The sequence below is a fragment of the Bufo bufo genome, chromosome 1 (genome assembly GCF_905171765.1).
Source record: "Bufo bufo chromosome 1, aBufBuf1.1, whole genome shotgun sequence".
Lineage (NCBI taxonomy): Eukaryota > Metazoa > Chordata > Amphibia > Anura > Bufonidae > Bufo > Bufo bufo.
This window is the reverse complement of record NC_053389.1, coordinates 102,205,299-102,230,013: the sequence shown is the minus strand read 5'-3', so window position 1 is coordinate 102,230,013 and position 24,715 is coordinate 102,205,299. Positions and strand designations below refer to the sequence as shown.

Genomic DNA, 24,715 nt, shown 5'->3' with positions numbered 1-24,715 from the left:
TAGTGTATCGTTGGCTGAACCTGCAAAGATCTGCAGCTCCCAATAATGGGAATTGGACAAACTGGAATTTTTGGCCCCAATCCCAGACCGAATGATCGTTCGGTTGACAGCTACTGTATGGATGACGCAAGTCTGCACTGGAAAGATGTATCTATGTGATTGGAGCCGACTTCAATCTTCTACTACTGTGAATGGAGAGACCAACCACCACTGATGTCACACAGGATGATGTCACCGCACGTAGGAAACCTCTCCCTGGCATAATGACATCACAGGCAATTAACAGGAGATGTTATTTTCCTCCCACACCACCCACCTGTACTCTTCTGCGGCAGAAACCTGTAGGCCTCCCCAACCGTCTCCGAATTCCTGGACAGTCCATAAAAACAGAAGACCGCGTCCGTGATTTTTCTTTAAGCTGGTGGACTTTTACCACTTTACAGTTCATAGTAAATGCCAATATGGTGTTCATATAGCGATTTTAAAGCTACAGATAATCTTTACGGTTTATTGTTTTTCCAACTTGAAAAAAAAAAAAGTAACCTGTCCCCTGTTTTCTTGATTGTCCAGAAAAAAAAAAAGCTGGCAATCCTTCCCCCTCCCCCCCCCCCCCCTGGTATAGAGCCCCTACTGCCATACTGAGAGTTTAGCAAGGCTTTCATTTACCCATGACAAAGACTCCGTTTCCTGCCCAATCCCTGTATCCCAATACCCTGCCCAGGGCAGAGTGGTTTGTTGTTGCCCACCCATGCCCCACCAGCAGCACCCCCCTAGTTCCTCCCTTGGCCACATGTTTGCCTTGGGATACCCCTGCTTCTGTCCTAGCAGCAAAAAAAAAAAAAAATGAAAAAAAGTGGACCGCATATGTATTATATTGCACCCACGCCATGCCCGTCATACAGCCGATGCCAGCTTGTCAATATGATGTACTGCATGCCATCTATAGAACATACCCCCCCCCCCAATACTGCTGTCATATCCAATGCAGTGAAGAAAGGGTTTGTTATTTTATAAACCAAAACCACACAAATTAGTATTAATGCTCCATGAAAACTATTCTACATTTTTCACACCAGCACTTGGATCTGAATGCTTTTGTAACTGCATGTAAGGAATCCCTTAAAGGGATTTTCCGGAAGTTTTTTTTATTGATGACCTATTTATTTATTTTCTGCACTTATATAGCGCTGACATATTCCGCAGCGCTTTGCAGACCTTATCATGACACTGTCCCCTATGGAGCTCACAATCTAAGGTCCCTATCAATATGTCTTTGGAGTGTGGGAGGAAACCGACGCAAACACGGGGAGGACATACAAACTCCATGCAGATGTTGTCCTTGGTCGGATTCAAACCTAAGAACCCAGCGCTGCAGGGCACCAGTGCGAACCCCTGAGCCACTATCCTCAGGATAGGTCATTAATATCAGATCAGCGGGGGTCTGACACATGGCACCCCCCGCCAATCAGCTCGGGTTCTGATCAGAGAGCAGAGATAGCCATCTCCCACTGTCTAACCCCTCAAATGCTGCGGTCACTATTGACAGCGGCATATGGGAGGTTAAATGACCAGTCATCGCTGATCCCAGTCACTGTAGGTGGGTGTCTGGTATATTTTACAGCCAGTACCTGCCATGTATGAAGTGAGCTCAGTGTGTGTGCCTGCTCCTACATCCCGCTTGCACGCTAATGCCGTACATGGACGCCATTATACGTTAAAGGGATTTTCAGGGATTTTAATATTGATGACCTATCCTCAGGATAGGTCATCAATATCAGATTGGCGGGGGTCCGACACCCGTCACCCCCGCCAATCAGCTGGTTGAAGAGAGGGCCACGCTCTGTGTGAGCGCAGCCTTCCCTTCATTGTTTACCTGCTCGCCGCCGACATCAGTGTGGTCAGCAGGTGTAATTACAAGAAGCTGTTCCAGTCACTTCTATGGGACGTCTCCTTCCTATTCAAGTGTTATCACAGGTCATAAACAGCCCCCCGATATGCTGGGCCCCTCCCCGCACCGCCGCTGCTGCTGCTTCTCCCTGTACACGGATGAAAACATCCAGTGTCGGGGGGGAGCAGCCAATGGCAGATGAGGACGACGGGGGATGCTAGCGAGGCTTGTCCCCGCCCCCGCCTGCCATTGGCTGCTCCCCCCCCAACACTGGATGTTTTCATCAGTGTACAGGGAGAAGCAGCAGCGGCGGTGCGGGGACCAAGAGTGCGGTAAGTATATTCCCTCTGAGGGGCCCGGCACATGGGGGGCCGTTTATGACCTTGGATAACCCCTTTAGGAAAATCTAGCAGAGCAATTGAAGCGATGAAGGGGGAGATCTCTGGATCAATGTGAGGTACAGGGCCGGTTCCAGCTTTGTTAGAGAGAGGTTGTCATGTACTATATGATGTCTGATTCTCATTTTTTACATTAGTCATTGGATAACCCCTTTAAGGATTAAATGCTGCAAATACTGCCTTTTAAACAAAGCCATATGGCCCTGAGGGCTGCCCCGCTGCATCTGCTTTCCATAGTACTTCATACATTATTCTGCATACCAGGATCCAGCACAAGGCAGGGATTCAAGCGCTTCACATGTCTGCAATGGAAACTCGGACAGATCCCTCTCATGGATCGGAGGCCGACAGCCCTTTATAATGAGACAGGAACTCACCCAGTGCTGCCCAGTAACGGAGTCCATTTCCAGTAATCTCTCCGTGCACAAACTCCCCTTCGTAGTAGCTTCCATCTCTAAATAAAAGCTTCCCGTGACCTGCAATAAAAGGGATAAGTGCAAGTCATCACCGCCTTGTACGTTATAAACTATTGATTACACAACATCTATAGGATTTCCACTAGTACACGTAGGGTAAAAGAGACTTCCAAAAGGGGTGCGCCTGTCGTGCCCCCCGTTAAAGGGGTTTTCTTACTTCAGCAAATGGCATTTATCATGTAGAGAAAGTTAATACAAGGCACTTACTAACGTATCGTTATTATCCATATTGCTTCCTTTGCTGGCTGCATTCATTTTTCCATCACATTATACACCGCTTGTATTCAGGAATTACGACCACCTTACAATCCAGTAGCAGCGGTCGTGCTTGCACAATATAGGAAATGGCGCAGGTCTCCCTGGTGGCCAGGACCACGGGAGTGAGAATTGGCACAAATGCGCAGCACACAGCAGCTCTCTCTCTCTGGATTGCAGCGGTGGTCTCATAACCCCTGGATAGGAGGAAGCAGCGCAGATATGAGGTGGCCGCCAGCGAAGTCGGCACCTTTTCCTATAGTGTGCAAGCACGACCACCGCTGCTGGATTGCAGGGTGTGTCGTAATCCCTGGGTATAAGCAGTGAATAATGTGATGGAAACATGAATCAAGCCAGCAAAGGAAGCAATATGGACAATCACAATACATTAGTAAGTGCCTTATATTAAAGGGGCTCTCCTGAGGATAGGTCATCAATATTAAAAGCCCAGAGAACTTCTAACTTTCTCTACATAAAAAATGCCATTTGCTGAAGTGAGACAGCCCCTTTAAGTGCCTGGTAGCAGCAGCCTCTGTGTGTTTTGTATTGGGGGGGGGGGGGGGGGGGAAGGTTCTCTATTGGTCGAGATGTGGACTTGAAGATGTGGTCTCTGCTTCGTAACAGCAGGTCCTACTGGAGGGTGATCATTAACCTCTTCCAGGAAATGTTGGAGGTACTTATATGCATTCTAGTCCTGGATGCCAGACAGCACCATCCAAAGCTGGATCGTGGCATATGGCGTATATGGAGAATTTTGTTTAATAGTAATGTGCCAAGAGGGGGCACTTTGTGTACAGTGACTTCTTCAGTAACAGTGCCTCTCCACTACAAGTGATGGACACAGCATTGCAGCCACGTCCCAACGTCTGGAGACCCTTCTGCTGACCTCTGTACCAGTGGTCTCCGACTACAACTACCAGAAGCCTACGGCTGTCAGGACTGTTCGGAGAGCTTTAGTTTCTTAATGGCTGGAGACCACTGCCCCACTAATATACTTCTTGGCTTTCAATTTTCACCGCCTACTGCCTGCGCCTGTGCGATCCAATACCTCCTGAGGACAACAGCGATAAGAAGACGTCACTGGGCTCGGCGCATGCCCAGTGACACTTTTGAGGCTGTTGCCCTCAGGAGCTATTGGATCGCACAGGCGCAGGCAGTAGGCGGTACTGCGCCTGCGCGAGATTTCCAGCGGACAAAATGAAGATTCCAGGTGCGTGGCTTGAATGAATTAGCTGACGTAGCGGAGGGGGCAGCGCCGTTAAACTAGGCTGTGGGGCGATAGTTCATAACGAGGAGGCGTGCTTGGGCTCTAAATTAAGGCGGTCTAGGCACTGCAGGGGGGCGTTACTGTCTCAGAGGGTGATGAAGAACGCCCCTCTGGGCACCTTCGGGGTTCATTTGCATAATACAAAAATTGCTTTTTTAACAAAATGAAACCATGAAGAGAAGAAGGAAGACCACTGCAGGAGATGAGGCATTTTATTAAACATGGCAATGGTGACAGCTTAATATGGTCAAACCAGGTGACAGACTCCCTTTAAAGGGGTTTTCTGGGATTTTGATACTGATCACCTATCCTCAAGATAGGTCATCAATATTAGATCGGAGGGGGTCGGACCCCCAGGACCCACTGCTGATCAGTCATTTGAAGAGGCCGCGGTGCTCCGGTGAGCTTACACACAGACTACCAAGTACGGGGCCATCCACTGGACAGCGGCTGTATGTGGTATCGGAGCTAGGCCACGTGACCGATGAATGTGACGTCCCTGGCCTAGGAAGAGCCAGAAGTTGGACTCCCCCTGACTTGATATTGATGGCCTATCCTGAAGATAGGTCATCAATATCAAAATCCCAGAAAACCCCTTTGAATTGTGCATGTGTCAGTTTACTCCATCTCAACCAGTCTTAAAGAAGGAGGACTTGTCCCCTCTCCTGACTTGTCTGTCTTAGTAACTACTGGTATTCTGGAGCATCTATTCTTATGACTCTCTGCTGTGCCATTCCTTTATTAGTCCTGCTAGAAGTTATGAATTAATTGAAATAAAAGGTCCAACTGGGTGCTACCAGTTGGGCGGGTGTCCCTGCACAGTCTGACATTATCCAATCAGTGCTTCCAGTGTCAGACTGAGCAGGGACATATCCCCAACTGATAACCCCCCGTTGGACCTTTATTGCAAACGGCAGGTATTTCATTCATAAACTTCAAGGGGGAATAATAAAGGAATGGCACATAGGGTCATAAGAATAGATGCTCCAGAATACAAGTAGTTACTAAAACAGACATGTCAGGAGAGAGGAGAGGTCCTCTTTAATATCTCTATCCGGACATCTCCATGTGGGCTGAATGGGACCAGAGCCATCTTCATCAGACTGACCTGGTGCCGGATACATTATGGTGAATGTAGACAATATATTATACACTGAAGGATCATATAAGGGGTAATGTATCAAACTGGTGTGAAGTAGAACCGGCTTACTTGCCCACAGCAACCAATCAGATTCCTCCTTTCATTTTCCAAAGGAGCTGTTCAAAATGAAATGTGGAATCTGATTGGTCGCTATGGGCATCTAAGCCAGTTCTACTTTACACCAGTTTGATAAGTTACCCCCATAGTTTATAGTACCATCGTTATGTATCTGAGCATTAGACAGCAGATAAAGTGACCCTTAACTTACCTGGCGACCCCCTTTTCAGCTGCAGATCTGCCAATACCAAGGCTCCTCTTCTGCCATCAAAGATGGCCGCACCACTTCTCAGACCACCTGATGCTTCCTGTGTGTTTGGTAGTCCGTGTCACTTCCTGCTGCCCCTGGATTGGCCAGCTCTGCTCACATGAACAGTGTTGACCAATCCAGGAGCAGGCTGGATAAGCAGGAAGTGTCCTCGGCTAGCGATGCACAGTATACATCAGGTAGTCTGAGAAGTGGTGCCGCCTGGGATGTCAGAAGAGGGGCCTAAGAATTAGCGGATTTGCAACTAAAAAGATGAAAAGAAGGTCACCAAGTAAATATTCTGTCCGTTCCCTAGTAAAAGGGGACTTCCGCCAATCAGCCGTTAGAAGAGGCTCCGCTCAGCGCCTCACCCTTTTCCTAGGCCAGTGACGTCAAGTTCATCGGTCACATGACCTACATGCAGCTCAGATCCATTCAAGCGAAAGAGCTGCAATACCAAATACAGCCACTGTAATGGATGGCGCTGTGCCTAGTGTGCTGTGAGAAGGCAGCGATGCTCACCGCAGCCCTTCTGCCTCTTCAAACAGCTGATCGGCAGGGGTGCCAGGAGTAAGACCCCCACCATCCTGAGGATAGGTCATCAAGGAAAACCCCTTTTTGTTTCTGTTGAACTGGAGGGTTGCTTTAAATAGAAAATTTCAGCTTACCATGTTTTTTACCATCTTTCCATTCACCCTCATAGCGGAAAAATGAATTTGCATAAACGTATATTCCATAACCTAAAAGAAAACAGAATGACCATGTTATCACAAAACAATCTGAGCCTCTATCTCACCAACCTCCCACCAGTTAGGCTATTTTCACACTAACGGCAGGACGGATCCGACAGGCTGTTCACCCTGTCGCATCCGTCCTGCCGCTATTTTGCCGTGCCACCGGACCACCGCTCCGTCCCCTTTGACTATAATGAAGACGGTGGCGGAGCTCCGGCGCAGCACGGCAGTTCGTGGCGAGAGGCCCCCAGACTAAAAAGTCGGACATGCAGTACTTTTAGTCCGGCGGCCTTTCGCTGTCCACTGCCGTGCTGCGCCGGAGCTCCGCCCCGTTATAGCCAAAGGGGACGGAGCGGCCGCACGGCGAAATAGCGGCAGGGCGTATCCGACAGGGTGAACAGCCTGTCGGATCCGTCCTGCCGCTAGTGTGAAAATAGCCTTATGATACTCTCACACAGGACGGATAAGCTTCAGATTTAAAGAAACCCCATCCACATGGTGCGAAAAAAAACCTGCAGCAGAGACTGACCCGAGGAGTGGAATTCAAGTCTGCGTCCCGCAATGCACGAACACACATTGTGGGGCAGCCGCAGCGATCCAGCCGTTCTGCAAAAAGATAGGACATGTTCTATCTTTTTGCGGAACGGAAGTACGGGACGAAACCCCACGGTAGTGCTCCCGTAGGGCTCCGGTCTGTGCTTCCGTTCTGCACCATTCCGCATCTCCGGATTTGTGGACCCATTGAAGTGAACGAAATGCATACGGAATGATGGCCGTGTATTGCGGATCCGCAAATGCGGTCTGCAATACGGCCACGGAGCGCACACGTTCGTGTGAAAGAGGCGTTATGTTGTGGATTTCCACCAGTGAATTTCATCATGAAATCGGGTAAAATACATGCCCCAAAAAAATCCACAGCTAGATTCTGCCCTGTGTGCCTGTACCCTAGGGCGGGGGTCAGCAACCTCCAGCACTCCAGCTTTTGTAAAACTACAATTCCCAGCGTGCACACTTGGTCAGCCCTCAATGATCTGATTGGAGCATGCTGGGAGTTGTAGTTGCACAACAGCTGAAGTGCCAAAGGTTGCTGACCCCTGTCTTAGGCTACTTTCACACGAACGATACGGATTGGCTCACGATGCGTTCAGTGAAACTCGCACCGTTTCGCAAGCAAGTTAAGTCAGTTTTGTCTTCAACTGCGTTCAGTGTGTCCATTTTTTCCACGCCAGGGTGCAATAAGTTTTAATAAATTTTTTTAACCCGCGAGAAAAAAAAAGGAAGATTTAAAAACAACGGGGGTCATTTATTAACCTGAAATATACCTATTTCAGGATTCAGTACGGATGCTATGCGTTCACTTCACGCATCGCACCTGCACAGAAAACTCGCTCATGTGAAAGAGGCTTTAGGGTATGCTCATGCTGCGTATGTTGTTTGTGGATTTTGGTGCAGATTCTGGGCTGAAAATCTGCGGCAAAACCAGATTTCAATAGGTTAAACCAAGTAACACATTTTTTCTGTGTGCAGTTTGAAAAACTGGTCAGTGAAAAAAGAGGCACTCTCTCCATTCTTGACGTGGATTCCGCTGCTAGAATTTTAATCGAAAATGAGCAGGAAAGAAAATCCCCGCTAAAACTGCAAAAAAAAACACTGATACAGATTCCACATCACGTTTTTACAGCACTGAAAATACTCTATATGAACATACCCTTAAACACACAAAGAGGCGCTCATGTACAGGGTAAGGTCCATGCACATACTCAGCATGCAGAGTCCCTCCAGATACTTATTGCTGCCATATTGCGCCTCCTTGAGAGACCGAATTTTCTCAATGCTTCATATGGCATCTGATGGGAATTGCCACATTTTTTTCTCAATTAAAACCTCAATGGGAAAAAATCTTAGTCTGCCTCCAGTAAAAATTGGAGGTGCATGGAAGTACAGAATGGACATATTGAGGTCAATGTGCAGCGAGCTGGAAGCAGAAGGTCCTCTACTCCGTGGAGTGTCTGTGCTCGGGCTCAGCTGCTGAAGGCCAGCCTGTAAACTACACAGCGTACCGAGGGGCGGTTGTCCAAAACAGGTCATCAGTGCCGGTCCCCCGCCAATCTGATAACCATGACAAAGGATACGTCAAGTCCTAGAGAAGCTCAATGTACACATACGGGTTGGTTAAGGCGAGGGGGATAGGATTCTGAAAGCTTCTTTTTTTTTTAACCTTTAAAAATAACATATAAAGTCAATAGACAGAGTTATTCCCTTTGTCTGTGGGTTGAAGTCCTTAGTGTAGTAAAATTCCTCGCCTACATCAGAAGGGTCAATGGCCCTCAGTCATAAATAGAGTATAATAAAGGTAAGTACCAGGATTGCGTTCCATGCCCTTTAACGGGATAGACCTTAGTTCAGGTCATCAATATTTGATTGGTGGGGGGTCTTCCTTCTGACTCCCCTGCCATTCAGTTGTTTGAAGGGGCAACGGCATTGGGATGAGGCCTCTTCATTGTATAGTAAGCACAGCGCCGTACATTGGATAGTGGTAATGCTTGGTACTGCGGCTCATTCCCATTTCATTGAATGGGACGGAGCCGCACAACAGCGATGTAACGGACGGATGTGACTAGTGAGGAGCGAAGCGAGCTTCGGATGTTAGAGCTGAAGTCTCTTCGATCAAAACTTAGGATTAATACTGTACCGAGTATGAAAATGTACGGGCTCCAATGAGCCGAAGTTAGATATTCGCGAAGTCGCTCGCGACTTAGTTGAATAACTTCGGTAGTTGATTTTTTAAGTGGAAAACCACTATAAAACTTGAAACCGAACTCGGCTTCGGTTCCGAAATTATTCAACGAAGTCACGCGCGACTTCGCGAATAACTAACTTCGGCTCATCGGAGCCCATACATTTTAATACTGTACGGAGAGGGATCTCCGTACAGTGCTAATCCGAAGCTACTTTGGATGTAACATCCGAAACTCGCTTCGCTCTTCACTAGATGTGACGTTACGGGCCTAGGAAGAGACGGCAGTGCTCGCGGAGTGCCCCGGCCCCTTCCAACAGGACAGATCATCAGTACTGCAGTATCCTGGGGATGTCCCATTTAACAAAACATGACATCACCGCTATTCATTTCTTGCAGGGCGGCTCCCAGTAGGAGGTTATATCGGATAACTAACCCGGGTAACCCAATTTAGTATAAATAATGAAATGACCACATCCAGCCCGTTAATAAAGCACGGCTGCCTCGGGACGATGACATTCCTTTGTTATTCCACTGCCAGGAATCCATGAAGTGGCAGCTTGCACGCTTCCCAGAAATGACATTAGTTCCATATTAAGCAGTGGGTAGTGTGTTTCAAACCAAATGTCAATGTCAGCGGCTGCCAAGACAAAGATGGACTGTTTGCATCACGCTGTCTTAAAAGGTTCTGCTCTGTTTTCGGTCGGTGTATCGGATGGCGGCACATTACAATGCGGGATGAAGTCAGCCTCTGTAAGCAGGTACTCTGCAGAGTCTAAAGGACGACGTGCTCCCCGAGTCATCACTATTGCTCTTGGACGGAGCTGAAACGGTGCGACAGCTGCTGCAGAAAGTTTAGCTTGGCCCAATCCTCTTAATGTTCTCATCGTTCAGTTCTACATCACGCGCTCGGGGTACACGGCAGAGCACTGCGCCGATAACAAAGCACCGCAAATTACTCGCCTTTCTTAGGCCTGTTTCAAACTTGCGTTGTTTGCTTTCCGGGTTTTGAGATCCGGCAGAGGATCTCAAAACCGGGCCAAAACGGATTTGTCCCCATTCATGGTCACCGGGAACAAAACGGATCAGGATGCATTCCGTTCCGTTTTGTTGCATTTTTTGACCGGACACAAAACCGCTGCAAGCTGCGAAACGGAATAAACCAGATCCAACATGAAAATGAATGATGCCAGATCCGTTTTTTTGTTCAGTTTAGATTTAATACAACCGGATCTGGCCAAAACGGATGCATTAAATGGCACAGATTCACTGCTCCTGGTCCCCGCACCGCCGCTGCTGCTTCTCGCCGTGCGTGAATGAAAACATCCGGTGTCGGGGGGGAGCAACCAATGGTAGGCGGGGACGAGCCTCCCTAGCGTCACCTGGAATGCTTATGACGGTCGCCGTCTGCCATTGGCTGCTCCCCCCCTCCCCCCGATACCGGATGTTTTCATCCACGCATGGGGAGAAGCAGCAGCGGCAGTGCAGGGACCAGGAGCGGTGTAGGGAGCCAGGTAAGTATATTCATTGTGAGGGGCCTGGGCATAGGGGGAGGGGGGGGGGTGCATTTAGTAGTTTTGGATAACCCCTTTAATTCTAGTTTTGAGGTCCTCTGCCGGATCTCGAAACCAGAAAGCCACAACGCAAGTGTGAAATAGCCACTATATTAAACTATAAACTAGTAATGCAGTTCCATAGGTCTGTGCCTTTTGCCGGTATCTTCCTGGTGGTGTCATGGCCTATGGTGTGTGCTGTGACACTGTTGCAACACTTGCGGTTGCCCGCGGCAACGTGTTGCTGTCTGTGCATGCGGCAACGTTTAGCTTTCTTTGCTTGTGTGTGCACTTCCCCTTTAAGTGGCTTCTTTCCCCTGTCTGGTGATATAAGGGTTATCTACCTTGCTGGGTGTGGTCACTTGGGCTTCTTATACCTGTGGCTTTAGGTCAGGAGGCAGATGTACTCCGGCCTTGGTGTGTGCTGGAGTTAGGGCTCTTTCACACCTGCGTTATTGTCTTCCGGCATAGAGTTCCGTCGTCGGGGCTCTATGCCGGAAGAATCCTGATCAGGATTATCCTAATGCATTCTGAATGGAGAGTAATCCGTTCAGGATGCATCAGGATGTCTTCAGTTCCGGTACGGAACGTTTGTTGGCCGGAGAAAATACCGCAGCATGCTGCGCTTTTTGCTCCGGCCAAAAATCCGGAACACTTGCCGCAAGGCCGGATCCGGAATTAATGCCCATTGGAAGGCATTGATCCGGATCCGGCCTTAAGCTAAACGTCGTTTCGGCGCATTGCCGGAGCCGACATTTAGCTTTTTCAGAGTGGTTACCATGGCTGCCGGGACGCTAAAGTCCTGACAGCCATGGTAAGTGTAGCGGGGAGCGGGGGAGCAGTATACTTACCGTCCGTGCGGCTCCCCGGGCGCTCCAGAGTGACGTCAGGGCGCCCCAAGCGCATGGATCACGTGATCGCATGGATCACGTCATCCATGCGCATGGGGCGCTCTGACGTCATTCTGGAGCGCCCCGGGAGCCGCACGGACTGTAAGTATACCGCTCCCCCGATCCCCGCTCCTACTATGGCAACCAGGACTTTAATAGCGTCCTGGCTGCCATAGTAACACTGAAAGCATTTGGAAGACGGTTCCGTCTTCAAATGCTTTCAGTACACTTGCGTTTTTCCGGATCCGGAGTGTAATTCCGGCAAGTGGAGTACACGCCGGATCCGGACAACGCAAGTGTGAAAGAGGCCTTAAGCTCCTTGTCTGGTATTTCCATCTGTCCAGTGAGGGCCACCCTTGTGGTCATTGATGTGATTATGGTGTCTCTTTCCCTTCTTATCTTTTGGTTTGTGTGGGTTATGTTCAGGGTGTTGTATGTCTTGTTTTTTGGCTGGTGGTGTTTGGTGTCCAGCATGTTCACTAGACATTCCCCTGTCTTATGTTTATTGCAGCTATGGGTATCCTGGGTCCCTGTGTGGTGTGTGCTGTATCCTCTAATGTTGGTGTGGACACCAGCACTTGTGCAAGGGTTCCAGTCAGTGTGTCTGTGGCAGGTAAGGCTGGGTTCAGACCTGAGCGTCTTTGATATGCGCGTTTAACGCGCGTTTTTGACGAGCGTTTTTTGCAATAGTAAACGCGCGTTTGACGCGCGTTTGTGTGATTGACTGCAATGTCCTATGGCCACAAACGCGCGTCAAAACGCCCCAAAGAAGCTCAAGTACTTGTTTGAGCGTAGGGCGTTTTACAGCGCGTTTTTCAGCGCTGTAAAACGCTCAAGTGAGAACCAGGGCCATAGGGAAGCATTGGTTTTCATGTGTTGAGCGTTTTACAGCGCGTTTGAACGCGCTGTAAAACGCTCAAGTGTGAACCCAGCCTAAGTGTTACTGGTCTCGCTTACCTTCCATCTCCATATGCTGTATGTGTTCCCCTCTCCTTGCAGCCTGGCCTCAGATAGACTCCTGTTCCTCCATGACTGGGATGAACAGGTCGTCTCTTCCCGGCTCCTTGGTGAGGGATTACCAGGGCGACTTAGGGTCTCTAGGAATCCAGAGTATGAGCCGTCCTACCATTGGGGTCCGCTCATACGGTGAGGAGTCAGGGAGAAGATTAGGGATGTTGCAGGAGGTGACCTGCTCCCTTATTACTCCTTTTTGGCCAGGCTGATCCCCTTTTATCCTTTGACACTGCATAGTGGGGGGTTTCCCCCACTCCCCGCCATGACAGGTGGTACTGGTGGACTTTAAAAGGATTTTCCAAGAGTAAATTACAGATAACCTATCCACAGGATGTGATTAAGCCATAATTCTGCCATGATTAAGAGTGGGGTGTCCACCCGAAATGCGTAGGTCTTGCTTATTTTTACTTTTTTCATCTTCCATGATTTAATAAAGTTTTATGCTGGACTGGAGCTGGAACCCTGCACGTTATTTTCTGGACTTCAGCAGGTGGCTGGCCCAGAGGCTTGCAGTTGTGCATAAACCTACTATTCAGACACTGTTAACCAGTGCTCACAAGTGGAAACTGTTGCAGTGGCCCAGACATACAGTCAGGTCCATAAATTTTTGGCCCTATACACCACCACAATGGATTTGAAATGAAATGAACAAGATGTGCTTTAACTGCAGACTGTCGGCTTTAATTTGAGGGTATTTACATCCAAATCAGGTGAATGGTGTAGGAATTACAACAGTTTGCATATGTGCCTCCCACCTGTTTAGGGACCAAAAGTAATGGGACAGAATAATAATCATAAATAAAACTTTCACTTTTTAATACTTGGTGCAAATCCTTTGCAGTCAATTACAGCCTGAAGTCTGGAATGCATAGACCTCACCAGACGCTGGGTTTCATCCCTGGTGATGCTCTGCCAGGCCTCTACTGCAACTGTCTTCAGTTCCTGTTTGTTCTTGGGGCATTTTCCCTTCAGTTTTGTCTTCAGCAAGTGAAATGCATGCTCAATCGGATTCAGGTCCGGTGATTGACTTGGCCATTGCATAACATTCCACTTCTTTCCCTTAGAAAACTCTTTGGTTGCTTTTGCAGTATGCTTTGGGTCATTGTCCATCTGCACTGTGAAGCGCCGTCCAATGAGTTCTGAGGCATTTGGCTGAATAAGAGCAGATAATATTGCCCGAAACACTTCAGAATTCATCCTGCTGTACAGAGCCGGAACCCATCTCCCAGCCTCCTGGCATCAGGTGTGTAGGTGTGGCAGAGCAGCGGGGGCAGAGAGGGGAGGCTGAAAGAAGAAAGAGTGGGCAGAGGCAGGGATGGCAGCCTCCTGTACTATAGCATGAATTAATGCGGGGGTCTGACCTAACAATTAAATCATTCTGTGCCCCTTTTGAGCTTGGACTTCCACGGTAACTACATCACTTGATAAATCTTCTTCTCACCTACCACAAAATCGCCACTAGGGGGAGCTCAGTGCATGGGAATTTATGTAATGCAGTTACAGTTGACTGAAATGGGAGCTGTAATAATAATCTGTTTGCACTGATCTCATGAAAATGCAGTGTTTTCAGGTCGGGCCCCTTAGCAGTCGAGTGGTCGGCCTCCATTGAAGGTACGCTACTGTCTTTGCATCACTAACAATGTCCGACAGGAAACACAGGTTTGTCTATTTTTTTATTCAATTTATCAAGGACATGTCTGTATCAATTTTCAAAAAAGGGAACATTCCACGAAAAGTAGATTCGTGTATTATTCGTGCCTGCGTGTATTAGTATCATCATTTATCACAAGTGCTTTAGGAAAAATAACCTAGTATTGCGGTAAGTCTGCTCCGAGCTAGGTCATAGCCATTACGGCGAAATCTGTTGCTATGACTTTAACCGTACACAGTAACAGGTGCGAAATAGACGGAGGCAGGATCGCATTAACGGTCCCTGAGGATGCAATTAACTCACAACCGTTTCCATCTACAAACGACAGTAATCCGTGCCATTGTGTGGAAGTCACGAAATACAGACATTAAATGGCCGCTCTGTGACCGGCATCTGACTTTTGTGTAGGAATCCGACCAATAGTCCAGAAAAATCGGAGCAGGCTCTCTCTGATGCTGGATTATCAAGCTCTTACTGCCCAAGGCCTCATGCACGCGCCCATAGCCGTTTTTACGGTTGTAAATTGCGCATCCGCAAAACACAGCCGCGTGCGTTCTGCATTTTGTGGATTGCTAAGTCATGCCCTCTATTAGAACTGCCTATACTGCTTGCAAAATGTTTTTTTTGCGGGGCTGCAGAACGGACATACGGATAGCATATCATGTCCGCATCTTTTGCGGCTCCGACGAAACGCAGGCCAAAAACCACGGTCGTGAGCATGAAGCCGCAGACGTGTGCCGTCTCCACCGACCACTCACGTATCCATTGACTTAAATGTGTGTATTCCCACATCAGTGGTTTTCACATCACGGAAGCACGGCCTATCGGTGTCCGTGATAATGGATCCCATGCACACATTATTGCCTGTGGGTCTGTGAAAACCACAGCCACAAGACAGGTGGCATCCATGTTTGGTCCTTGGTTTTCATGGACCATCGATAGATGCTCTGGAAATTCATTTCCAGTGGAATATGGTTAATACGTAGCGAGAAAAACGCGGACCAAACACAGATTCTTCACAGATGAACCACTGACCATCTTATCACAGATGTCATCACGGACATGTAAAAGAGGCCTACCGCATCAAACACTATATTACCACAATGGAAGGATAATTACTGGTGCATATTATGTATCCGCTATGCAAGGGAATTGGAGCTGGACCATTATCTTTACAGGAAGTCTGTCAGCAGTATTAACCATGCTAAACTGCTGACAGCACTAGGTAGGGGCTGGGGAGACCAAGACCAACATACCTTTTGTGGAGGTTTTATTATCAGGTATAGTGTGAATATGAAGTTTTATTCTGCCAGATTCTGCAAGTGCACACAAGGTGGGGCTTCACTATGAAGCCCCTCCCCTCTGCTGAGTGACATCTGCAGCGGTCTCCTGGTTGGATGCTACAGCTGTCACTCAGAGCAGAGGGGAGGAGCTGTGAAAAGTTCCATGGAGAGAGTAGAGAATACCTCCCCGGGATGCTCTACCTCCTGTGCACTTCAAGGGGTTGTCCAGGATATATTTTGAAAAGGTTGAGAAGGGTTTAAAGAACAAAAAATATCTCCCCCACCTCCAAAAAAACAAAAACCTTTCCACATTTATCTCTGTCGTATTCCTATCCTAAATTGGATATGTACCATAATAGATCAGTCCCTGCGGCACCAGGAAGTGGATGGGTCCCGTGACTGCTGCAACCAATCGTAGGCTTCAGCCGTTCCATTGGCTTGAACGTTACGTCACTGCTGTGAGGTATTGTCCAAGCTGATGTGACGGCTGTGGCCACAGTGGTCATGGGCAGTGATGGCCAGTTCGCAGTGTTCGCCCGCGTCATGGGTCCGATCCCTAAACATCGCTCGTACGTGCACCGGGCGCCTTAGCCGTGGAGATTCTGCTATTTTAAATAGGCTGATCGCATACATCTTACCCTTCAGATGCCGTGGTCAAATGTGACCACGGCATCTGCACAGTCCGGAACAGGAAGTCGCGCGCTTCCGGTCCGGTAACAGCTTTCCCCGGCTGAGATCGGGGAACCTGTTACCTTGCACTAATTGACCGAAGCTTCAAGCAGGCTTCAGAGTCAATTAGATGTACATACCAATACAGGCCACTAAGTGGCAGCCTTGGATTGATATAGTGCAAATGAAGTCTTCAATGGTGGCTATTTAGCCATCACTGAATACTATAGGCAATCGAATGATTGCCAGTTATTGTCACCCAAGGTGAGGTAAAAAAAAGTAAAAAAAAAAAAAAAGTTTACAAATATAAAAAAAAAATATATATATATATATATATATATATATATATATATATATATATATATATATATATATATACACATACACACACACACACACTACTCAAAAAAGGGAACACAAAAATAACACATCCTAGATCTGAATTAATTAAATATTCTTCTGAAATACTTTGTTCTTTACATAGTTGAATGTGCTGACAACAAAATCACACAAAAATAAAAAAATGGAAATCAAATTTTTCAACCCATGGAGGTCTGGATTTGGAGTCACACTCAAAATTAAAGTGGAAAAACACACTACAGGCTGATCCAACTTTGATGTAATGTCCTTAAAACAAGTCAAAATGAGGCTCAGTAGTGTGTGTGGCCTCCACGTGCCTGTATGACCTCCCTACAACGCCTGTGCATGCTCCTGAAGAGGTGGCGGACGGTCTCCTGAGGGATCTCCTCCCAGACCTGGACTAAAGCATCTGCCAACTCCTGGACAGTCTGTGGTGCAACGTGACGTTGGTGGATAGAGCGAGACATGATGTCCCAGATGTGCTCAATTGGATTCAGGTCTGGGGAACGGGCGGGCCAGTCCATAGCATCAATGCCTTCGTCTTGCAGGAACTGCTGACACACTCCAGCCACATGAGGTCTAGCATTGTCTTGCATTAGGAGGAACCCAGGGTCAACCGCACCAGCATATGGTCTCACAAGGGGTCTGAGGATCTCATCTCGGTACCTAATGGCAGTCAGGCTACCTCTGGCGAGCACATGGAGGGCTGTGTGGCCCTCCAAAGAAATGCCACCCCACACCATTACTGACCCAATGCCAAACCGGTCATGCTGGAGGATGCTGCAGACAGCAGAATGTTCTCCACGGCGTCTCCAGACTCTGTCACGTCTGTCACATGTGCTCAGTGTGAACCTGCTTTCATCTGTGAAGAGCACAGGGCGCCAGTGGCGAATTTGCCAATCTTGGTGTTCTCTGGCAAATGCCAAACGTCCTGCACAGTGTTGGGCTGTAAGCACAACCCCCACCTGTGGACGTCGGGCCCTCATATCACCCTCATGGAGTCTGTTTCTGACCGTTTGAGCAGACACATGCACATTTGTGGCCTGCTGGAGGTCATTTTGCAGGGCTCTGGCAGTGCTCCTCCTGTTCCTCCTTGCACAAAGGCAGAGGTAGCGGTCCTGCTGCTGGGTACTGAGAAGTGGTTTGTGGTCACCACCTGCAGAACCACTCCTTTATTGGGGGTGTCTTGCTAATTGCCTATAATTTCCACCTGTTGTCTATCCCATTTGCACAACAGCATGTGAAATTGATTGTCACTCGGTGTTGCTTCCTAAGTGGACAGTTTGATTTCACAGAAGTGTGATTGACTTGGAGTTACATTGTGTTGTTTAAGTGTTCCCTTTATTTTTTTGAGCAGTGTATATATATATATATATATATATATATAAAACAAAAAAGTTCAGTGGCAGCACCGTCAAAGGAAAAGCTATGGGTGCAGCTGGCCCAATGTGGATAAAGCCAATCCAAATAGATAAAATTGCAAAAAAGGGCAGCACTCCAGAAAGTAAAAGAAGAAAAAAAAGAAAAATAATTTTTCTTCTTTTACTTTCTGGAGTGCTGCCCTTTTTTGCAATTTTATATATATATATACACATACACACACACGTGTGGTATCGTTGGATCTGTACTGACCTGGAGAATGAAGATAACAGGTCAATTTTACCGCATAGTGTACAGTGTAAAAAAATAAAAATAAAAACCTTTATCAGAATTGCGTTTTTTCCCAAATTCTACCCCATTTGGAATTTTTCTACCCCATTAGAAAGTACAACTTTTCCCGCCAAAAATAAGCCCTCATAAGGCTATGTGAATGGAAAAATAAAAAAGTTAGGACTATGGGAAGGCGGGGAGTGAAAAACGAAAACGCAAAAATTGAAAATCCCAGGGTCCTTAAGGGGTTAAGTACACTCCCATGTGTTGTGTAGGAGTTATTCATACTAGTTATTATAATTAGCTCATTCCATTTTCCCATCACTTCTATCTGTTTCCCCAATTGCATTCATTGTAACCGCACTGCCCTCCATAGGATACCCGCCATCTTTCTGCTGATCATGTTTTACATACTGATGACTTATCCTCTGCTGGGGTCATCCACATCAGATCGGACGGGGTCTGACACCCGACAACTGAAACGAATGGGAGTGGATCGGCCAATACACGCGACATCTTCCAGTCCAAGCTCTGGCGACTGTAGTAAACGTCTGATCAGGGCACGCACCGCGTGTCGGACCCCCACCAATCTGATATTGATAACCTAACCGGAGGACAGGTCATCAATATCTAAAAGGTGGACGAGCCCTTTAAGGGGAGACTGGATTATCATCATCTATTGCATCCAACCTTCCCATCAGTCATTCCATTGAAGTCAATGTAAGCGTTTTATAGGTATAATAAAATGATATTTTCTATTAGAACCGCCCTTTGTGATTTCCACAAACTTTTGTACCAAAAAATATTTGCATAAAAAAAGAGCATCTCCCGTGACACCTGTTTCTGAACATCCTGCGACATTTTTCAGCCCCATGCACAGCAATCCTCGAAAAATTCGGTCCCACCGGATCCGCTATTGGCGGTCACACTAATGAATCCCCGCTCCATTAGCCGCACGTTATTTCTTACCGTGTCTGAGCTGTTTCTTCACATCACCCAAGTAGTGCTGAGAAGCTCGGGCCACTTTCCTGGAGGCTGCCATCTTGCGTCCAAATGTTTACATGGCAACCAATTGCAACGGCAGGTGGTATGTTGCTAAGGGGCGGGGCTACGGTCACAGCGCTCATCCAATCAAAGTCATGCACCTGTCACGTCCGCTAGAGTAGAAGGAGAACGGTACGCATGCGCATTGTTTAGGATGAAGCGCACGCAGATGCTGTTAACTCTTGCAGTGCTGGACTGTAGTAGATTGTGGGTATGAATGAAGGCGCGAGAATCTTAAAATCACAATGTTATGGGGGTTAAACGTCCTCTACCTGTTTGCATTGCCAGTATGTGATCAGTAGGGATATGGCCGCAAGAACCCCCATCATCCGGCATGACAGGTTCCCCTAGTTTTGTATGAAGCCCTTAACAGGGCTGCCATAGAGGTGCATGGACATCAGCAAGGTGTCTTTTGTTGGATCTATACACATAAGTATCTGACTCCTGGGGCCCCCGCTGATCATGAAGACACCCGGGGCCCCCGGTTTGAATGGAGCAGCAGATATGCTCTATATAGAGCTTGTTCTCAGCTATCTCCAGCAGCCCCATAGAATAGAATAGTGTCGGGGAGGTAGCTACAGGGGCCCTGACCCAGAAGGGGCCCATCCAGGAGGAGGAGGACTAAAGGATTTGGTCAGGGCCCTCTCAACAGTATTACACAATGAAATGATAGACAGTGTAGAAAACTGATGGAACAGCTGCCGGGCCTGGTCTGAGAGAGCGATCTTTACTAGCCACAGGAATGGGGGTGGCAGGAAAGGAAGGAGTTGCGAAAAAATTACTGGGGGAGGGGGGCCCCATATAAAAATTTGCTGTGGGGCCCAGTCATTTCTGGCTATGCCACTGCATGGTGTATCTGCTGCTCTATTGAAATGGTGAACATGGGCCCCAGCAGTAGGACCCCTGCCGACCTTGACAGCCAATCATTTGCCAGGGAATGACCCCTTTAAACCAGGCACAATGGTGCACATTTATCACACTCGCCTGTTTTTAGGCGTAAAATGAGACCGGCATATTTCATTTGTCTGTCTTGCTTTTGCGGAGTATTTATTAAAAGTCGCACAACCGTTGAATAACACTGGGCGTATTGGTATTTAGTCTGACCTCTTTTTCAGTATGACAGGTTCATATTCACATAGACTGGTCTAATTTATTTGCACATGAAAGGGGTCACTTATCAAACAGAAATACCCCGAAATTAGGCGTATTTCAGGCGCAGATTGTGGCGCAATGGTTAGTTGCACTGCAATCTGCGACTTCCCACTTAATCTGCGGCGCTCAGCCTATAGCCTGAAAGAAAAAAAGCCTCTCAGGCTATGAGCTGAGCGCTGCGATTGGCCAGCGCTACAGCATAGGAGAATGAGACGTCGGCAGGTTCCCCTGGGTGGAGCCTAACTATGAAGATACCGGAGCCTATACCGGGAGAACGGAGCGGCGCCCGGGGATAACAGTAAGTGCAGGGGGATCCCTGGGCGCCGCTCTCCATGTCTGTATAGTTAGTTTACATTTTCTATTCTAGTGAAAGGTCCTCTTTAAAGGGGTTATCCCACTTTGCGTTTTTATACTTACCTGCTGCCACCGCGCGTTCACTTCCTGGATTCTGGCTGGGGGCGGGCTTCATCTTGATTGAAGTCTTCTCCCGGCCGGGCCACGCGCTGGACTGAACGCGCACGCTGCCGCGCATGCGCAATGTGACTTATTTCTGGCCAGTATAGTACAGAGCCGGCGTGCGCGTTCGCATCTCTGTACTATTCTGGCCGGGAAAGAAGTCACCGTCACGCATGCGCGGCAGCGTGCGCGTTCAGGACAGCGAGTGGCCCGGCCGAAGGAAAAGAAGAAGTCTTCTGGGCAAGCGCGACCATCGGGATTTTGCAGAAGAGCGGTGGCCGTAACCAGGGGAGACCGAGTCACAACAATGAGGTAAGTGGGGATGAATTTTCTCCTAATCGGTGGGAATTTGTTAATAAAGTATATTTACAAAAATGATCACTGTCAAATCATTAACAGATTTAACAGTGATCATTATGATGGGATAACCCCTTTAAGCTAGTTTTGAAAATAGCCTCTTGGTGTGTCACACATGGGAAAGAGGAGGTGGCTATTCTGAAGGCTGCACGCCATTGTTCTTTAGTAAACGTCTGATCAAGGTCTTTTTCCCATGCTTTCAGGGGGGACGGTTTTGTCCACTCTTTTCCCCGACTAAGAAGATCATAAAAGAGAGAGATGCCTCCCCTTTTCGGGAACCTGTCATGTAGGAATCTTTTGACTGTCTGCGGGAATTGTAGGGACGTGCCCTCTATCTTTTTCAGAAAGGATCTGATTTGTAGGAATTTGTAAAAATCCCTGTGGGGAATATGATAAGTATCATGCAGATGGGAAAAGGATAGGAGTTCCTCCTTGTCCATCAGATCTTCCACTGCTCTGATACCCGGGGTGATCCAACTCTGAAGGTTGAGTCCCAGAATGTGGTCAGCCAGACAGTTCATGGATATGACCTGGGATGGGATAGTCCCTGCATTACCAGTACTGCCAAGATACCATTTCCACGCTGTGAGGGATCATTTAACTGCATGCAGAGGGGAAGGCCTAGTATTAAGATTCCATACCGCGCCCATCATTGGGGAGCGGAGGGAGGAGAGGCTGAGAGATGTCCTCTCCATGGTTACCCAATGTTTATCTTTGGAACCATTCCACCAGTGAACCAGTTGGTCTAGCAAGCATGCCGTGCGCTAGTGTTTTAGGTTAGGCTCTCCCAATCCCCCCTATTCTTTTGTGTGTGGTCAGGGTTGCGTATGCTACTCTCGGGTGTTTAAAGTTCCAGAGGAAGTCCTTCATCTGTTTTTTAGCTTTGTTAAAAAAAACTGTCAGGGATCGGGATAGGCAGGGTTCTAAAGAGATGGAGAAGTTTGGGCAGAAGCAGCATTTTGTACGCTGCAACTCTCCCAAACCAGGAGATCATGTGATTCTTCATATTTTTTATGTCCTGCTGTATTTCTTCTAAGAGAGGGGGGAAATTGGAGTGGAATGTTTTTGATGTTGGGTGAGTTAGTTTTATTCCCAGGTAGGAAATCATTTCCTGTGGCCAATCCAGGGGAAATAGGTGTTTTAGTAGTAATAATTGGTCAGTCGGGATGCTAATGGGAAAGCATTGAGACTTATCAACGTTCAATTTGTAGTGTGAAACCTGACCGAAGGATGTCAGCAGGTCAATACTCCGCGGAGGGAGACTTCAGGGTCCGTGCAGACCAATATAATGTCGTCGGCAAAGAGCGCCAGCTGATGTTCTGTCGGTCCTATTCGTAGGTCTTTGATATTGGGGTTACACCTAATTAATTTTGCTAGTGGTTCGATGGAGAGAATGAAAAATAAAGGGGACAGTGGGCACCCTGGTCTGGTGCCATTAGTCAGCTTGAAATTCGTGGACAGGGCGCTATTTGTGAACACTCGGGCACGAGGGTTGGAGTATAATGCAGCGATGGTCCAGAGAAACCAAACTTCCGTAACACCGAGAAGGCATAAGGCCAATTTACACGGTCGAACGCTTTCTCGGCGTCCAGTGTCAAGAATGTAGTCGGCTTGGCCAAGCGTTCTGCTGTTTGCATAAGTGTTAAAAGTCTTCTTGTATTATCCGGTGCTTGTCTCCCTGATACAAAACCAGGTTTTTTTACGCCTGTTTTAAGCGTAGAAAATTGTTTAAATGTAAGACAGCAAGGAAGCCGTCTTAGGCCTCTGTCACACAAACGATACGGATTGGCTCAGGATGCGCTCAGTGAAACAAGCAAGTTTAGTCCGTTTTGTCTGCGATTGCTTTCATTATTTTAAGTTTTATCCGTGCGGGTGCAATCAGTTTTGATCCGTTTTTCACGCGCGTGAAAAAAAACCTGAAGGTTTACAAACAACATCTCTTATCAACCATCAGTGAAAAATGCATCGCATCTGGATAAGGCCTCATGCACACGGCCGTATTTTGTTTCCGTGTCCGTTCCGTTCCCTTTGCGGATAGGATGCGGACCCATTCATTTCAATGGGTCTGCAAAAAACGCGGACAACACACCGTGTGCTGTCCGCATCAGTATGTCCGTTCCGTTGCTCCGCAAAAAAACTGTGCTAAATAAACCATTTTTTGTCACCTTACATCACAAAAAGTGTAATAGCAAGCGATCAAAATGTCATATGCACGCCAAAATAGTGCCAATCAAACCGTCATCTCATCCCGCAAAAAATAAGACCCTACCTAAGATAATCGTCTAAAAACTGAAAAATCTATGGCTCTCAGAATATGGAGACACTAAAACATGATTTTTTTTTTTGTTTCAAAAATGATATTATTGTGTAAAACTTACATAAATAAAAAAAAAGTATACATATTAGGTATCACCGCGTCCGTATCGACCGGCTCTATAAAAATATCACATGACCTAACCCCTCAGATGAACACCGTAAAAATTTTAAATTAAAACTGTGCTAAATAAACCATTTTTTGTCACCTTACATCACAAAAAGTGTAATAGCAAGTGATCAAAAGTCACACGCACCCCAAAATAGTGCCAATAAAACCGTCATCTCATCCCGCAAAAATCATACCCTACCCAAGGTAATCACCCAAAAATTGAAAAAATTATGTCTCTCAGACTATGGAAACACTAAAACATGATTTTTTTTTCTTAAAAAAAGAAATCATTGTGTAAAACTTACATAAATAAAAAAAAGTATACATGTTAGGTATCGCCGCATCCGTGACAACCTGGTCTATAAAATATCACATGATCTAACCTGTCAGATGAATGTTGTAAATAGCAAAAAATAAAAACGGTGCCAAAACAGCTATTTCTTGTTATCTTGCCTCACAAAAAGTGTAATATAGAGCAGGGATCAGCAACCTCCGGCACTCCAGCTGTTCAGAAACTACAACTCCCAGAATGCTTCATTCACTTCTAAGGGAGTTAGAAGCGCAGCCGAGCATGTTTGCATGCTGGGAGTTGTAGTTCTACAGCAGCTGGAGTGCCGAAGGTTGCTTATCCCTGATATAGAGCAACCAAAAATCATATGTACCCTAAACTAGTACCAACAATACTGCCACCCTATCCCGTAGTTTCTAAAATGGGGCCACTTTTTGGGAGTTTCTACTCTAGGGGTGCATCAGGGGGGCTTCAAATGGGACATGGGGTGAAAAAAAACAGTCCAGCAAAACCTGCCTTCCAAAAACCGTATGGCATTCCTTTCCTTCTGCGCCCTGCCGTGTGCCCGTACAGCTATTTACAACCACATATGGGGTGTTTCTGTGAACTACAGAATCAGGGCCATAAATATTGAGTTTGGTTTGGCTGTTAACCCTTGCTTTGTTACTGGGAAAAATTGATTAAAATTGAAAATTTGCCAAAGAATTTAAATTCAGAAATTT

The 24,715-nt window shown here is 47.2% G+C and overlaps 1 protein-coding gene across 1 annotated transcript in view; it reads right to left on the bottom strand.

Annotated features, from left to right (window-relative positions):
* Positions 1 to 19,685, bottom strand: part of MORN1 (MORN repeat containing 1) — a 489,262-nt gene extending 469,577 nt beyond the window's left edge. Inside the window, exons 1-3 of the mRNA XM_040427472.1 lie at positions 19,240 to 19,685; positions 6,398 to 6,469; positions 2,664 to 2,762 (exon numbers count right to left, since the gene is read on the bottom strand). Coding sequence (XP_040283406.1) covers positions 2,664 to 2,762; positions 6,398 to 6,469; positions 19,240 to 19,312 — 244 coding nt within the window. The 5' untranslated portion in view covers positions 19,313 to 19,685. The remainder of the gene's footprint in view (positions 1 to 2,663; positions 2,763 to 6,397; positions 6,470 to 19,239) is intronic.
* Positions 19,686 to 24,715: the final 5,030 nt, after the last annotated feature.